This window comes from Electrophorus electricus, chromosome 6 (genome assembly GCF_013358815.1).
Source record: "Electrophorus electricus isolate fEleEle1 chromosome 6, fEleEle1.pri, whole genome shotgun sequence".
NCBI classification, from domain to species: domain Eukaryota; kingdom Metazoa; phylum Chordata; class Actinopteri; order Gymnotiformes; family Gymnotidae; genus Electrophorus; species Electrophorus electricus.
Genome location: NC_049540.1, coordinates 2,978,299 through 2,995,798, shown reverse-complemented (window position 1 = coordinate 2,995,798; position 17,500 = coordinate 2,978,299). Strand labels below are relative to the sequence as shown.

The 17,500-nt window shown below is 48.4% G+C and overlaps 1 protein-coding gene across 6 annotated transcripts in view; it reads left to right on the top strand.

Annotated features, from left to right (window-relative positions):
- LOC113568854 (spectrin beta chain, non-erythrocytic 1) overlaps nt 1-17,500 on the top strand; it is a 65,421-nt gene that overhangs the window by 16,263 nt on the left and 31,658 nt on the right. For 4 of the 6 annotated variants that reach the window (XM_035527376.1, XM_035527372.1, XM_035527373.1 and 1 more), the window contains exons 3-4: nt 16,652-16,803; nt 17,064-17,237. In XM_035527376.1, the coding sequence (XP_035383269.1) occupies nt 16,652-16,803; nt 17,064-17,237 (326 nt within the window). Of the gene's footprint in view, nt 1-5,380; nt 5,498-16,651; nt 16,804-17,063; nt 17,238-17,500 lie in introns of those variants that run through there. The other 2 variants (XM_035527377.1, XM_035527375.1) reach the window with 1 other exon arrangement.

Sequence of the window (17,500 nt, the reverse complement as noted above, 5' to 3'; positions counted from 1 at the left end):
TGTTAAAGTAAATACAGGTTTGTCCCAGTGCCATGACGTGAGTATATCCACACCGTGGACACTCTTATAGGCCCAGAAAACAAACGGGAACAGCCCCGCCCAGGAGACAAAATAAACACAAACATGAGTGGTTATAACTGGCTTGGATGTCTGAGAAGCATTAGCAAGAGAGGGGAGGTGCTGAAGCAGAGCTGTGAGTAGGTTTAGTGAGAGAGGGGAGGTGCTGAAGCAGAGCTGTGAGTAGGATTAGTGAGAGAGGGGAGGTGCTGAAGCAGAGATCCGAAAAGGATTAGTGAGAGGAGAGGTGCTGAAGCAGAGCTGTGAGTAGGATTAGTGAGAGAGGGGAGGTGCTGAAGCAGAGCTGTGAGTAGGATTAGTGAGAGAGGGGAGGTGCTGAAGCAGAGCTGTGAGTAGGATTAGTGAGAGAGGGGAGGTGCTGAAGCAGAGCTGTGAGTAGGATTAGTGAGAGAGGGGAGGTGCGGAAGCAGAGCTGTGAGTAAGATTAGTGATAGAGGGGAGGTGCTGAAGTAGAGATCCGAAAAGGATTAGTGAGAGGGGAGGTGCTGAAGCAGAGCTGTGAGTAGGATTAGTGATAGAGGGGAGGTGCTGAAGCAGAGATGTGAGAAGGATTATTGAGACAGGGGAGGTGCTGAAGCAGAGTTGTGAGTAGGATTAGTGAGAGGGGAGGTGCTGAAGCAGAGTTGTGAGTAGGATTAGTGAGAGGGGAGGTGCTGAAGCAGAGCTGTGAGTAGGATTAGTGAGAGAGGGGAGGTGCTGAAGCAGCTGTGAGTAGGATTAGTGAGAGAGGGGAGGTGCTGAAGTAGAGCTGTGAGTAGGTTTAGTGAGAGAGGGGAGGTGCTGAAGCAGAGCTGTGAGTGGGATTAGTGAGAGAGGGGAGGTGCTGAAGCAGAGCTGTGAGTAAGATTAGTGATAGAGGGGAGGTGCTGAAGCAGAGCTGTGAGTAGGTTTAGTGAGAGAGGGGAGGTGCTGAAGCAGAGCTGTGAGTAGGATTAGTGAGAGAGGGGAGGTGCTGAAGCAGAGCTGTGAGAAGGATTAGTGAGAGAGGGGAGGTGCTGAAGTAGAGATCCGAAAAGGATTAGTGAGAGGAGAGGTGCTGAAGCAGAGCTGTGAGTAGGATTAGTGAGAGAGGGGAGGTGCTGAAGCAGAGCTGTGATTAGGATTAGTGAGAGAGGGGAGGTGCTGAAGCAGAGCTGTGAGTAAGATTAGTGATAGAGGGGAGGTGCTGAAGCAGAGCTGTGAGTAGGTTTAGTGAGAGAGGGGAGGTGCTGAAGCAGAGCTGCGAGTAGGATTAGTGAGAGAGGGGAGGTGCTGAAGCAGAGCTGCGAGTAGGATTAGTGAGAGAGGGGAGGTGCTGAAGCAGAGCTGTGAGTAGGTTTAGTGAGAGAGGGGAGGTGCTGAAGCAGAGCTGTGAGTGGGATTAGTGAGAGAGGGGAGGTGCTGAAGCAGAGCTGTGAGTAAGATTAGTGATAGAGGGGAGGTGCTGAAGCAGAGCTGCGAGTGGGATTAGTGAGAGAGGGGAGGTGCTGAAGCAGAGCTGCGAGTAGGATTAGTGAGAGAGGGGAGGTGCTGAAGCAGAGCTGTGAGTAGGTTTAGTGAGAGAGGGGAGGTGCTGAAGCAGAGCTGTGAGTAGGTTTAGTGAGAGAGGGGAGGTGCTGAAGCAGAGCTGTGAGAAGGATTAGTGAGAGAGGGGAGGTGCTGAAGTAGAGATCCGAAAAGGATTAGTGAGAGGAGAGGTGCTGAAGCAGAGCTGTGAGTAGGATTAGTGAGAGAGGGGAGGTGCTGAAGCAGAGCTGTGAGTAGGATTAGTGAGAGAGTGGAGGTGCTGAAGCAGAGCTGTGAGTAGGATTAGTGAGAGAGGGGAGTTGCTGAAGCAGAGCTGTGAGTAGGATTAGTGATAGAGGGGAGGTGCTGAAGCAGAGCTGTGAGAAGGATTATTGAGAGAGGGGAGGTGCTGAAGCAGAGTTGTGAGTAGGATTAGTGAGAGAGGGGAGGTGCTGAAGCAGAGCTGTGAGTAGGATTAGTGAGAGAGGGGAGGTGCTGAAGCAGAGCTGTGAGTAGGATTAGTGAGAGAGGGGAGGTGCTGAAGCAGAGCTGTGAGTAGGATTAGTGAGAGAGGGGAGGTGCTGAAGCAGAGCTGTGAGTAGGATTAGTGAGAGAGGGGAGGTGCTGAAGCAGAGCTGTGAGTAGGATTAGTGAGAGAGGGGAGGTGCTGAAGCAGAGTTGTGAGTAGGATTAGTGAGAGAGGGGAGGTGCTGAAGCAGAGCTGTGAGTAGGATTACTTTCAAAAAGACAGTGACTTTGGTCATCTGGAAGTGTGTGGAACAGCAGTCGTTTACATTTTACCAAATACCTGAGTTTCTTTGGAACAGTTGATCAACTGAAATGTTTTTTGCAGTGTCGGCAAGATTTTTGACAATAGTTTAAATTTTGATCTATTACTTTTGAAGTGCTTATGCAAGTTATTAATAAATATGACTAAATAATAAAATTGTTTAATCTCAATGTATGTATTTTTTGCCATCATGATTTTATATCAGCATTATAATGAGAATGGCATGATATCATTTTTAGCTCCCTGTTTGTAGGGAGTTTGTCTGTGTGGGTGGGTCTGTGTGTTATTGTGGGTTTGTCTGAGAAGGTGTCTGTCCGTGGGTGTGTATGTAAAGGGGATGGGATGTGATGTCTTATGGGGTGCGTGCGTGCGTGCGTGTGTGCGTGCGTGTGCGCCATGTTGTAGTTTGTGTTTTCTGCCAACAGAGGGAGCCAACAGACTATACCTTCATTTTATTATCCTGCCAAATCCGTCACACATGTACACATTTACTTTTACTTAATATTCATAGTGAAACACATTTCTAAAACAAAACAGGAAATAGCTGTGTGTGTGTGTGTGTGTGTGTGTGTGTGTGAGAGAGAGAGAGAGAGAGAGAGAGAGACTAAGCAAAGTAAGTGAAAGATACTACCTCTTCTTGACAAGTAGAGACATGATATCCACATTTTTTACACACTGACTACTTCAGTACTTCCCCTCAGAGTTCACACCCTTTCTCTCTCTCTCTCTCTCTCTCTCTCTCTCTCTCTCTCTGTCTCTCTCTCTCTCTCTCTCTCTCTCTCTCTCTCTCTCTCGCTGGATTGCTTTCACTCTCATTTTGTCATCACTTTTCAGATTTCCTTCAGATTTCCCGTGTGTGTATGTGTGCATGCGTGAGAGAGGGGGGGGGGTATGGGATATTATCAGTAGGTATCCCAACTTGCTGTTTCACACTATCTCAGTTGGAGTGTGCGCGCGTGCGTGCGTGCGTGTGTGTGTGTGAGAGGGGGGGGGGGGTATAGGATATTGTTATCAGTAAGTATCCCAACATGCTGTTTCACACTATCTCAGTTGGAGTGTGCGTGCGCGCGTGTGTGTGTGTGTGCGTGCGTGTGTGTGTGTGTGTGTGTGTGTGTGTGTGTGTGTGTGTGTGTGTGGTATGTGGGAGGTGTGAGTCCAGTGTGAGATTTTCTCTCCCACCCGTATGAAGGTGGTTTCATCCTTACTCATCCTCTCCTCTTTCTCCATGAGCTTTGGCTAGACGTGTGTGCTTTTGCTAAATCATGTTTACATACACACACACACACACACACACACACACACACACACATGTGACTCTGACATGGATTGAGATGTGTATAAGGAAAACATACACACACACAAGCACACACGCACACACATATACACACAAACATATGTGTATATATATATACACACACACACATATATATACACACACATACACATGTGACTCTGACATGGATTGAGATGTTTATAAGGAAAACACACACACACACACACTGGTCTATTTGCGGTTGTGCTCGTGCCTGCTTGTGGCTGCGTGTACATCTGAGTGTGTTGGCCTGCTCCAATAGGTCTGCTCTACTGATCTGAGATAAATGAATAAATCACATTAGTGATCATCTCACACACACACACACACATGCGCGTGCATGCACACATGTTCAGAATGGAGTTTTTTGTTCACACCTGCTGAGCAGTAACTTCAGTCTGACAGACTCAGTCCTGTACCAAGCCACTTTATTCTGTCTGTCTGTCTTTCACAGTCCTCTGTGTGTCTGTGTATTAATTGATTAGTTAATCTACTTTTGGGTGCTGTTTTGGAGATTGCTAAGGTAGCAGTCGACATAGTGACACACACGCGTGCTCACACACCCACAGGAAGAGCAACTGATGAGTCTTTCTCAAGTGCTTCCTTCCTGTCTTAACTGTATTTTTGTTGAGGCGTGTACTGGATCGGAGAGAGTATGAACGAAACGAGTCCTTTATCTCCCGTGTCTGGCTCGTACAACTTTTCTTCTAATTCTCCTTCATTCTATCTCTCTCTTTCTCTTTCTCCCCCTCTTTGTGAAGTAGAATAGTCCTGCTCCGTGCTGCTCCCCCGTTACACCTATAGAGATGGTTTAGCCCACATTTCTCCTCCCTTCCTGTTACTCCTCCCCCATCACACACCTTATGCAAATACAGAGCGAAGGAGAGCGAGATAGAGAGAGCGAAACAGGGAGCGAGAGGGAGAGAGGAAGAAAGCAGAAGGCTTTGTTTGCTTAGGCAGCTTACGGCGGCTAGCTCTCGGACGCTACTCAAACAAGGTGCGTGGGCGTGTGCAAACACACCCACCCACACCCCCCACCCACTGCCCCCAACACTTGCGTGCACGCACACACACACGTTTTGGAGGGAAGGCAGAGGCTGAGCATGCGCGCGTGTGCGTAAGCGCGGGGAGAGCTTCTGGCTACAGAGCCCGAGCACTTTGCACGCGGACCGAGCGGTAGAAGAGGAGAGAGAGAGGGAGAGAGAGAACATTCTGTGCTATCTCTGCTTTTTTTTTTTTTTTTTTTTTGCAATCTGTATTCTTGTTGTTTTTGTTTTTTAAGTCTGGTTTTGGGGACTTGATCTTCTGCGTTCTTTCCTCTGGAGACCCCCGAGGGCGTGGAGAGGATCTGAGAGAGTGCTTTTGGAGGACCATGGGGGGGTTTGGTACACACGGATGAACGCACGCACGCACACACAGACACACCTGGAAAGCTGGGCTGCTCTGGAGAGCGGGACGCTGTGCACCTGGACGGGAGGGCTATCTCCGTCTCGCCTTTGCCCACCTTCCTTTCCACTCGACTCTGGAAACGGAAACCTTTCCACGGCGTTCTTCGCCACGTGCCCGCCTGCCTGCTTGTTTTTTTTTCTCCGTCGCGGATCGAGCTCTTCCTGCCGGGAGGGAACGGCTTGGCGAGCGAGTGCTGAAAAACTGCTGAAAGAGAGAGAGAGAGAGAGAGAGAGAGAGAGAGAGAGAGAGAGAGGGGGGGGGGGGAAAAGAAGGAGCGATGGATTACGAGGGGAGAGGTAGCGAGCCGTGCCTTTCTCCTGCGGCCTTCGTCAACCAGGTGCAGTACTCCAACATCCTGGAGGGGCGATTCAAACAGCTGCAAGGTAAGAGTCCCGCGCCCCCCTACCGCCTCTCACGGCGCTCGGGGGCCCGTCTCCTGTCGCCGTGACGCCGGCCATGGTTACGGGGCGAGGGACCAGCGTGAGGACGGGACGTCCTGCTTTGAGCGGGACCTCGCTGCCCCTCCCCTGTGCGTCCTGGCCACAGCAGACACCATCAGAGCAACACCCTCCATTAAGCAGAGCAGGGCAAGCTTAGGCCTGGGAGGTGTGTGTGTGTGTGTGTGTGAGAGTGGCCTTGTTTCAGGTATTTTAGGTTTTACCACAGGGCTTTTGCACCAGATCCCAGTCCCACCACCGTTAAGAAACAGAGAGTAAAGACTGTCAGAGCAGCACAACAGGTGGGTGGGGGTGGGGGTGGGTGGAGCATGGTTGGTTGGATAGGGAATTTACTTATCTGAATACATCAGCTAAGACACACACACACACACACACACACACACACACACACACACACGCATGCGCGTGAGCACAGCCTGCATTGTGCTGTGAGTTCAAAGCAGTTGTGTAACAGGGCTGTCACTCACACCCTTAATGTTTTACATTTTTTAAAGCTCAGTTGGCGTGTTTGTGTGTGTGCGCCTGTGAGAGCCGCTTAACCTTCACCACTTTGAAAAAGTCCAAACACTGTACACACACAAACTTGTAAGCGTCAGCAGAAAGGTCTTCAGCTCCTGCTACACGTCATCACAGTCATGAGGACATTTGGTGCTGAGAGCTGCGGCCCCACCCGCACCACCTGCCCAGACCCACGGTGTTGCGTTACAGCTTTACTGTCACTGTTTACATCCACTCGTCATCCTGTAACACAAGACCTCTCTGTCCTCGCAAATCAAGTCCATAGTTCCAGAAGGTCAGTTTCAGTGTCTTCGTTTGCTTATTGATTGTGTGTGTGTGTGTGTGTGTGTGTGTGTGTGTGTGTGTGAGAGAGAGAGAGAGAGAGAGAGAGAGAGATAGTGAAAATAACACTGATCGGGTAGTTATACCTCCATAACCAAAGAGATACCTTGCAGTAATTGTTACAAATGTGTCAAGTTACTATAATGTTCCATTACAGGCACCTCCCACTCATAACCATGCACGCGCATGTGTGTCTGTGTGTGTGTGCAGCATGGCTGTGCGTGTGCACATGCAGGCCTGTGTTAGAGCTCAGGTGCAGGCTAATTAGTTAGAAAAGGGTTGTGTAGTGCAATTTCAGATAGAAGTTAGTTTGTGATCTCTCGCAGATATCTGCTACAGTGATTGCGTCTCGGATATTTGGTAAAGCTCCTCGTGGACGTGTAACACCATCCGTTATAGACATTTTTAGAAATGCACGGCTTCTGGTCCCCCCCGTATTAATAAACAAATACCCACCCACGTGAGCAGGTGCTAAGGTTTGAAACATGTCTTTCCCTCACTGCACCCACGGCCCTTCGTCTGAGCACCTTACGATTGCTCCGAGGAGTGCGTCAGGACGGCCGAGCCAGTCCGGAGTTTACAGAGCACACGAGGCTCGCGCTGTAGGTCACCCCGCCGGCCTCATCTGGGCTGGGCAGCACTGCGTGCTATTCAGGGAAATTTCCAACCTCCCACACCTTTCCGTCGAGATCTGAAATGTTGGTTCCTCTCTTTCTGGGTTATGTGCTGCTGTGGGGATTCGTGGGAGGGAGGGAGGGAGAGAGAGTCAGTTAGTTCCCGGCAGGGATTGTAGCGTTGTGTCACAGGCGAGAGCCAGCTGAGGTCAGAGGCCAGGGCGAGGAAGGTGTGTGGACTGGGTGAGGGGGAGGGGTGGGGGGTATTTCCTGACTCTTATCGTGCGAGTGTTTCTTCGCCGTCCTCTTGGTGAGCCGAGCTGCTGGGGTCGCTGGGTTGCGTCACAGCATCAGCTACGTGTTTGTCACACACACACACACACACACACACACACACACATGCCTTGCACAGACAGACACACAGGTGCACAATCTCTCTCTCATACACACGCACCTGCACGCACGCACGCACACACACACACACACACACACACACACACACACACACACAGGTAATTCTGGTCCTGTGTGCCCTTAAGGCTGACTCTTGGACTTCTCTTTGGAAAACAGGTGTCTCTCATTCCCAATCCCACGCACACCTGCGGGCGAGTTCCCTCCTGTAAACAAGGTCACCGAGCCATTTGGCACGCTTATGTGATGCGTCCCTGTTCAGGTCGTTCCACTGAGAGCGTCCACGTGTGCCCGGCGAGCGTGGGGCGTCCTCGTGCGGGGGGGGGGGGGGGTCCCTTATGTCCAGGAAGGCCTGCAGGCGGCGTTCAGGACCACCGCACGTCTTCTCCCGCAGGGCTCAGGGTCCAGACTAGCCAGCTCCAACTAGGACGCCGTGGAACTGGACAGGGACGGCTTTGTCCAGGCTTCGCCCAAGTGAGCCCAGAAATGTGGAGAGATGGCTAAAGTCTGTGAGTGTGTGAAAGTTGTGAAGTTGAAACGGGGCCTGTCTGATTCCATGCTGCTCTGGTGGGGGGGACCCCCTCGAATGAGTGTCAAAGGGACTTTGGCTTCATTCAGGAGTCCAGAAGAATTCATTTCCTGCTGTTGCATCTTCAGATGGTATTACGCTAACGCTGCATCCTCCCGGGGATTTGGAGGAAAGGTCAGCCAAAGAGATGGCTGGCTAAGGGGAGGAGTCAGAGTGCAAGTGATGACCGAGCATTAACCGGCCAGTCATGGTGTGAGCACGCACCACAGCCCTAGAGCGTGGACAAAGAGCAAACAGCCCCGATATCAACCCGCTCAGATGATGAGGCACAGAACTGCGCAGTTTAACTGCATGTTTGCTTACTGCACTGTCCAAACTCCTGATAGCAGAAATATTCAGCTGATAAGGGGCTGGTGTGTGTGTGTGTGTGTGTGTGTGTGTGTGTGTGTGTGTGTGTGTCTCTGTGTGTGTCTCTGTGTGTGTCTCTGTGTGTGTCTCTGTGTGTGTCTCTGTGTGTGTCTCTGTGTGTGTGTCTGTGTCTGTGTGTGTCTCTGTGTGTGTGTGTGTGTCTGTGTCTGTGTGTGTGTGTGTGTCTGTGTCTGTGTGTGTGTGTGTGTGTCTGTGTGTGTGTGTGTGTCTGTGTGTGTGTGTGTCTGTGTGTGTGTGTGTCTGTGTCTGTGTGTGTGTGTCTGTGTGTCTGTGTGTGTGTGTGTGTGTCTGTGTGTCTGTGTGTGTGCGTGTCTGTGTGTGCGTGTGTCTGTGTGTGCGTGTGTCTGTGTGTGTGCGTCTGTGTGTGTGCGTGTGTCTGTGTGTCTGTGTGTGTGTCTGTGTGTCTATGTGTCCAGTTAGTACCCCCTGAAGTGAAAACCATGTCATGAAGATGATCGCTCATGTGTACCGGGAAAAAAAGAGGCCTGGACACTGTGTGTGTGTGTGTGTGTGTGTGTGTCTGTGTGTCTGTGTGTCTGTGTGTGTGTGGGCCTGCCATTCTATGAAGGTTGGCACAGCCTAATCTGTGGGCTGAGGGAGAGATCTTACTGGAAGGAAAATGGAGTGCGTTGGCTGTGAGGTTGTTTGCGTGCCAACATGTGTGACCAGATAGTGGACATCCAGTATCTTTCCTCTTATTACAAACACATGTCTGTACATTCCAGCCTTGTATCCTCACACACACCACACAGTATGGCGTCCTGTCCCACGTCACACTAAGCGTTAACGTTCCTTTGAAATGGAGGACGAATTATTTTAATGGCCATTAGTGACAAGACTGTCTCTGATGCGCTTTTGTGGGGGTGTCTGTTTTAAACGTTGATACAGTTGCTTAAATGGTTTATGCCTCTACTGAGGGGAAGCCGATGTTTTATCCACCAAAAAGACCTGTTATGCTGACAAATTGGCAAATGCACTTTCCAATTTGTGTGGAGCTTGGTCAGAAACATCTAGTCCCTGTGCAGCAGTGTCCGAAACAATGACGAGGATACGCGCGCGTGTGTGTGTGTGTGTATGTATGTATGTGTGTATGTGTGTGTATGTGTGTGTGTGTGTGTGTATGTATATGTGTATGTATATGTGTGTGTATGTGTGTGTGTGTGTGTGTGTGTGTGTGTGTGTGTGTGTGTCTACAGCATTAAACCAGTCATGTTTGCAGTCATCTAAGCACGTCCTACAGGGTTACTGGAGCTGCTGGAGTCACATGTCAGTCTGTCACTCTGTGGATCAGACTAAATTCTTCAGTTGGTTTGGTCTACGTGTTTCTGACTAGTTTACATTTACATGTATGGAATTTAGCAGACTTACAAAAGTGCTTTATCATTTCCTCATAGAATACATCCCATTACAGTACAGTAGATTAGAGTCCAAAATACCAGTGATCTAGAATACTGTTGAAATACAAGAATCAAATACAGGGAGTGCAAAATACATAAGTTCTATCTCAGACAAAGATAAGTGCAATAAACAAGTTGTTAGTCAACAACAGTGTAATAAACAATACAATAAGTACTAGTCTCAGTTAATCAACATAGTGTCAGTGGCCATTTAAATATTCCACAAATAGAGTTTCAAGCCGAGCCGTACTGAGGTTGGAAGAACCCGAGGTACGGATCAGGCTTCGACCAGTTGGTTTGGTCTGCGTGTTTCTGACCAGTTGGTTTGGTCTGAGCTCCACTCTTCTCTAATTACTGGGTTTCTACTCTAATGTAAAAACCCAATTTTTTTGGCCAGTAAAATTGGTTCTCGGTGTAAGTGTAATGCGAGGGTTCATTTGAGCCCTTATTTATTCAGCCACTAAGATAAATGCTGATGATTGAGTCATCTGATACTCCACCCATGCACGACACTTTAATTGGCCTTTTCTCAGCGTACCTGTGTTTAAAATGCTTTGTGTTTGCACCTTTTGTGGCCTGAGTTTGTATGGGTTAATGTGCGTTTTTGGAACAGGTGTGAAATATCTGAGGAAAAGGGAAACGGACACTAATCACACAAGCACGCTGCAGAAGCTGAGGTTTGGACCAGTGTCCGATATCAGCAGCGAGCCCGTTCTGTTCTGGGCCAAGAGTGATATATGTATTGATGTGGTGTTAGTGGTATGTAAAGAACTTTGAGGAAACGGGTCCCAGCAGCATGCATGCGTGCACACACACGCACACGCACACACACACACACACACACACACACACACACACACACACACACACACACACACACACACACACACACACACACACACACACACTCCCCCTCCTGAGCAATGTTTAGAAAGCATTAGAGTGCTATAATACAGACGAAGCAATAGCGTCAAGCTTCTGTCAGAGAGTTTATGGTTTTGTTCTTTTTTTACTAAAGCATTGTAATGGAATTACCCTCCCACTTTCTCGGTGGACCAGGAACGATCACCACGGGAAGAATTAATAAAGTTTCTTGGCAGTACCAACATAGTCTAAATATATTTAGAACTGTCAACACTGAAGAAATGAAAGCTCATTTTTGGAGGCTGTTATTAACATGTATTAGCACAAAAGTGATTGGACAAGTGTTATAAGCATTTACTATTCGAGCATGACACTGGTGTCCGAGAGTTCTGAAGTGTTGCTTCCTCAGATTCCATTTTCCACCACACGAACTCTTCTGTTGCGGTTTATTTCACGTATGTTGGATTTTCCTATCCTTGGGTATCTAAAAGGTCCTCCAGACATTCTCTTATTGTGTGTTGAGTGTGCTGTCAGTCAGTTGGGAAGTCCCACCCCCCCGATCACGCCGCAGGCGTTGCTGTGGCGATGCAGCAAAGTAGCGGAACGGCGGCTAAGTGCAATCACGTTCCGTAATGCCTTTCGCAGTATTCCCAACCAGCGCTCCGGGGCAAACTCTCTGCTCGAAAACAGTTTCTGAGAGTTTTGACTTCAGGAGGGGAGAGGGTTCAGAAATTCCTTCAGAATGTAGCAGTAAAAAAGGCTTGGGAATTATTCATGGAATTTTACAGTAACCGATCTACAGCACAAAATGGAAATGGTGAATTTGTTTAATATACACAGTAGTAAGCAATGCTTCTCAGGTTGGTGACTGTGTGTGTGTGTGTGTGTGTGTGTGTGTGTGAGTTAAGCCGCTACACTGTACAACACAAGTAAGGTCTGGCCCAGGAGTTAGCTGGGGGTTGTTCTTCAGCAAAGCCCAACTTCAAAGCTTCTCCACATTCCTGCGCTGCTCTTCTGGGACTCTGTACACTCAGTAATAACTGTGTTTAACATGCCCAAAACCTCGTGTTAACGATCCGAATACACACCGTAGTGTACGTGATGCTGCTCCAGTAGTTCTGCTCACACAGGCGTGAAGTCCCTGCTCTTTGTGTTTCTGTGTGTGTGTGTGTGTGTGTGTGTGTGTGTGTCTGTGTGTGTGTGTGTGTGTATGTGTTAATAAGTATGTTGTTATCTTTGCTGTAAAAGCAGAATAAAGATGTATTCCCTGAAAAGGAGATTGATCTGAGAACACACACACACACACACTCTGTCTGGTGCGGGTTTTGCAGTTCAGAATTTGCACTACAAATACAATTCCGGAAGCATGGGGAATTCCACTAGAAAGCCAGCATGCGGAAGGATAACTCCTTAGTCCTGGCGGGTCGTCCTCTTTTCACTTGGCTATTTCACCTCGCCGTTCCTCTGTTGCCAAACAGGGTTGGATTCAGACACAAGCAAACATCATGGCCAAATAACACACACTAGACCGGCCTTAAAATAGATTATGACTGATGCCTCTATTGTCCAATGAAGACGCTTCCTTCAGCAGTAGGTACGCCTTTATTGTGGGTTTATCATATGTAGCAGTGTCATGATGACTCGGTTCACAGTGCCAGGTGCTTCTCCAGACACACACACACACACACACACACACAAGCTTACTTTGTTACCACCACTTTGCTTGTGCTACAGGTTAATAGTCAGCCTTTACCATGCAACTAAAATGTCACTACCACACCTCTCTCTCACACACACACACACACACACACACACACACACACACACACACACTCATCAGGCTCCCCCTCTCCCAACCCTCTCACACACACATTCACCTTAGGGGAGAATCCCTGTCACAACATGACCAACTTTCAGAAGAATGTGAATGTGTGCACGTGCGTGCACGCGCGCGCGCACACAAACACACACACACACACACAGACAATGCATTAATCCTTCTCAGGTGTTTCTTCTTTAATCACCAACACCCAGCAAAGTTGTATGTATGTGCTGAGAATAGATGCATCGGGCGTGTTGCTGCCTGTGTGTGTGTGTGTGTGTGTGTGTGTGTGTGTGTGTGTGTGTGTGTGTATTGTTAGCCTGTCAACATCTTTGTGGAAACACCTGTTGCATTTGACGCCTGGTGTACACGGCACACTTCACAGTGCACACAGCACATGCACATTGGGCGACAGCAACCAACCTCTAAAACTGTGTGTGTTTGTGGGTGCAGGAAGTCAGTTTCTCACTTCCTCTGTTAAAAACATAAGAGTTCACTTGCATGTTTCGGTGAGTGTGGGTGTGTGTGTGGGTGTGTGCGTGTGTGGATGTGTGTGTGTGTGGGTGAGTGCATGCTTTCTTGGTTTTCCAGTATTTGATTCTTCAGTCCTATGGCTGCTGCCGCCCCATGGTCCTAGTGTCCTAGCGACCCATCTTAGAGTGTGTGAGTGGGTCTGTGTCCACGCGTTAACTAGGGTTATAGGTCTGTTAGCAGTGTGTATGGATTTATCTGTAATTGTATCACCCTTCAGGAAGATACTCTACTTCAAGTCTAGTCTTTCCTTGGATGGTCTGACAGTCATGTTTGTTACCATAGCAACTGTTGCAAGCTGGCAGCTGTGTGTAGTTCATGTTTGTTAATATATGAGTGAGTCTGTAATAATTAGTAACAAGGTATAGGAGAACTCCTAATACTTTTATATTAGACACCTAATATATACTTAGTGTGTGTGTGTGTGTGTGTGTGTGTGTGTGTGTGTGTGTGTGTGTGTGTGTGTCAGACATTGGTTTTCCAGGTTAATCTGTAATTGGAAGATTAGTGAAACATCCAACAACAGATATTATCTATTCGCAGCCAAAATTTATATTGTACATGTTAATACACACACACTCACTCACACACTCACTCTTTCTGTGCCATGTATACCAGATGGATGGAGTTGTTAGTTGGAGTTCCCAGCACTGTGGTATATGTGTTAACCTTAGAGGAGGGAGGGAGTGTGTACAGGTGGGGGAATTATCACTATGACTCTAGAATGACTGAGACTGGGACTCTGGGTGGATTCCCTTTGCACATCTTGAGTGGAGCAGAGGCCACACATGCCTGGAAATACACTCACACAAGCACCGTATCGCTTGTATGTCAGAGTGCATTTGAATATTGGACGCACACACGCACGCGTGTGTGTCTGACTAAGCGATACTGTGTGGTGGATTTGCATTGAAAAACAGTATTATGATGGTACAGAAACTACCCGTCCATACTCAGAGGTGTGTTAAAAAAAACCACCTAAATTGTGTGTGGTGTAACTGTGAGGTTAACTATGAACGTTTGTAATGAGTGTGTGCCATGTAGGTGTGTGTTGATGTCTGTGCGCTTCAATAAGGTATTTGGGAGGACTGGTTCTATAATGTGTTTTCAGAATTAAGGAAGCCTTTAGCATGCCAGGCAACTTACACACACACACACACTGTCCTGATAACCTGATGACTCTCTCTTTGTTGAGGGTTCGCTCGGTTACACATTGCAAGAATTCTTTTATATGGTAATGGCTGTGTACCACCTGTCGTGCCTTTCTTAAAGTGTGTGTGGGGGGTGTGTTGGGTTTGAGAGGACAAGCAACAGAATAGTGTTTCCTCTCGCATTATTCCCCTCAGATAAATGACAGTGCTGATCCAGCCAGTGTGTGTTAGAGAAATGACAAGGAGAAGAATGACAACAGACCAGGAAAAAAGAGGCCTGGACAGGTGTGTGTGTGTGTGTGTGTGTGTGTGTGTGTGTTTAAGAGAGCGCGTGTGTGTGTGAGAGTGTAAATTCAGTGTGAATACTCTGTTTTTGCTCTTGGTTGGTGACCAGCAGAACTGGTTTCACAGAGATTATATGAAGATAACATTTCTCTCCTGGTGTGTGTGTGTGTGTGTGTAAAAGAGTGTTAGAGGTGAACATTATTGTTTGTTAACCATTATTGCAACAATGGTTTTGTGCCGATATTACAAAAGGCTTCAAATGAGTTCCATAACAAGCCAATGATTTAGTCCGTCCTGTGTGTGTGTACAGTTGTTTGGTTTGCCTTTCTATTTTTCAGGTGCTACAGTATGGATATTCTAGGGCTAAAGGTTTTTAAGTGTCCATATCTGATCTGTATCGAGTTTATTGCATTTCAGCACATACACCAGTAGATATAATGGGTCAGGTTTGAAAGTCCAAACCAATAATAATACGTTTAATTTATATAGAGCCTTTCACGGACTCAAGGTTGCTTTACAGTGACACAGATGGAGAAAAAAAGACATTGATCAACACATTCATTTAAGAAAATGTGAATAGGAAGAGAAGTTATGAGAAATGGTGAGAAAAGAGGTGAAGAGCAGAGATGGAGAGCCTGAGGTCATGAACACGGAACACTGAACAGAACGTTTTAAAAAAGGCTATTAATTAAAAACAATTCCATGTGGTCCTAATGACTGGGACACGGCGGTGTTCCTACCTGTTGTTACGTGTGTGTTCATGGAGTTCCATGGATTCAACAGGGTGTGCAGACTGAAAATTCCTAATGTCCCTGACAGACAGCCAACAGGGAAACAGGAATGCAATGATCTGAAGGGATGCGTGACAGACCAGCTCAAATGTGAATGGTGATTGGTTGGTACAGTACGGTTAAATGATTGTTCATTGGTAGATCTCAGCTGAACTGGGTTTGAGGTGCTTCTCCGTGTGTGACATGCCGTTCTCAGTCATGGATCTCCGGTTGCCTGGTTCTCCTTGTGGGACTCTCAGGTAGCAGGTGCCTGTTGCGTAAATAGGACCATGTGGTCTGGCCTGTTAACTGCTCCACGTGCGTGTGTGCGGGCATCATCAGAGCTGGAGTTGAGGTAGCAGAGTAGTGGCGTATCCAGCAGAGACGGGTGAGAGAGAGAGAGAGAGAGAGAGAGAGAGAGAGAGAGAGAGAGAGAGAGAGAGAGAGAGAGAGAGAGAGAGAGAGAGAGAGAGAGAAGCAGACGTGGGATCTCAGTCAGCGTGTTGGCTGATCTCATCAGGGAGACACGGAGTGTGTTTGTGTTTGTGTGTGTGTGTATGTGCACAAGTGCTCCCTGTGAGAGATCTTCCTAACCTAAGTGCAGTAAGTGGACCCTTAATCCAGCTTGTCTAACCAGGATTACTGTCACTCTCACACACACACTCACACACACACACACTCTCTCGCTCTCTCACACTCACACACACACACACACTCACTCACACACTCTCTCTCACACTCACACACACACACACACTCTCTCTCTCGCTCACACTTACACACACACACACTCTCACTCTCTCTCTCTCACACACACACACACACGCACGCACGCGCTACTTATTCATGCTAATCCTTTAGAGTATTTGTGTATGTTTTGCGATACACAGTTTGCCCTCCTGTAAATGTCAAAAAGCTCGCGTGACCCAGGTTTTGCCTGCCTGAACCAGGTTTTGTTCACGTGACCCAGTCGTTTGCCTCACGCACTCTGAGTCTGGTAGTGGCGGGGGTGTTTGCTCGGCTGGACAGCGTCCACGCTGGCACTGACCTGCACCTGCATGTGCGCAGCGGGACGCAACGTGCCCTTCACAGTCTCATACGTCATCCTGCTTCACGTCAGTGCCGTGACAGAGGCACCCACATCTACTATGATTGTCTTTGCAACACACTTCATACATATCTGGCATGAATGTTGAGCACTCGCCCCTCCCCTCTTCCCATTGGCTAGCATCGGTTCTGCTGAGGTCTGATTGGTGCAAACATCACCAGTTAGTCAGTTGAAACCTGACACTCCTGAATTGTGTTAGTGTGTTTTAATTAAGATCATAATTCTTGTTTGTTGTCCCAGCAGGGAGGAAGAGAGTGAGTGTGAGTGTGCGTGTGTGTGTGTGTGTGTGTGTGTATAATAAACCCTCTCCTGCCGTGTCCCCGTGCAGATGAGAGAGAGGCGGTACAGAAGAAGACCTTCACTAAGTGGGTGAACTCCCACCTGGGCCGTGTGACCTGCCGTATCGGGGATCTGTACACAGACCTGCGCGATGGACGCATGCTGCTCCGCCTGCTGGAGGTGCTGTCTGGAGAACAGCTGGTCAGTGCACCCACCCACTCACCCCACCCACTCACCCCACCTATTAACCCCACCCACTTACCCCACCCTTTAACCCCACCAACTCACTCACTCAAACCTACCCACTCACCCACCCACTCACCCATTCGCTCACTCACTCACTCATTCATCTTATTGCTGTAATTGAATAAACAAAAAAGAAATGTCATTTAATTCTCTCTCTCTCTCGCTCTCTCTCGCTCTCTCTGCTCCTCATGTGTGTCTATGTCTCTCTATCCCAGCCCAAGCCCACTAAGGGCCGTATGCGGATCCACTGTCTGGAGAACGTGGACAAGGCCTTGCAGTTCCTCAAAGAGCAGAAGGTCCATCTGGAGAACATGGGATCTCACGACATCGTCGACGGCAACCACCGCCTCACGCTCGGCCTCATCTGGACCATCATCCTGCGCTTCCAGGTGGGGGACATGCATGCACATGCATGTGAACAAACGCCCGTGCCTGCGTGTGCGTGCCTGCGTGTTTGTGAGCGTCCTGGCGTGTGTGTGCGTGTGTGGGTGTTTGTGTGGGTGTGAGTTTGTTTTTGTGCCTGCGTTTGTGAGTGTGTGTGTCTAATTTTGTGTATGGGCCTGCGTGTTTGCAAGAGTCCCCCTGTGTGTGTGTGTGTGTGTGTGTGTGTGTGTGCTTGCATGTTTGTACATGTGGCTACATGCGCATTGGT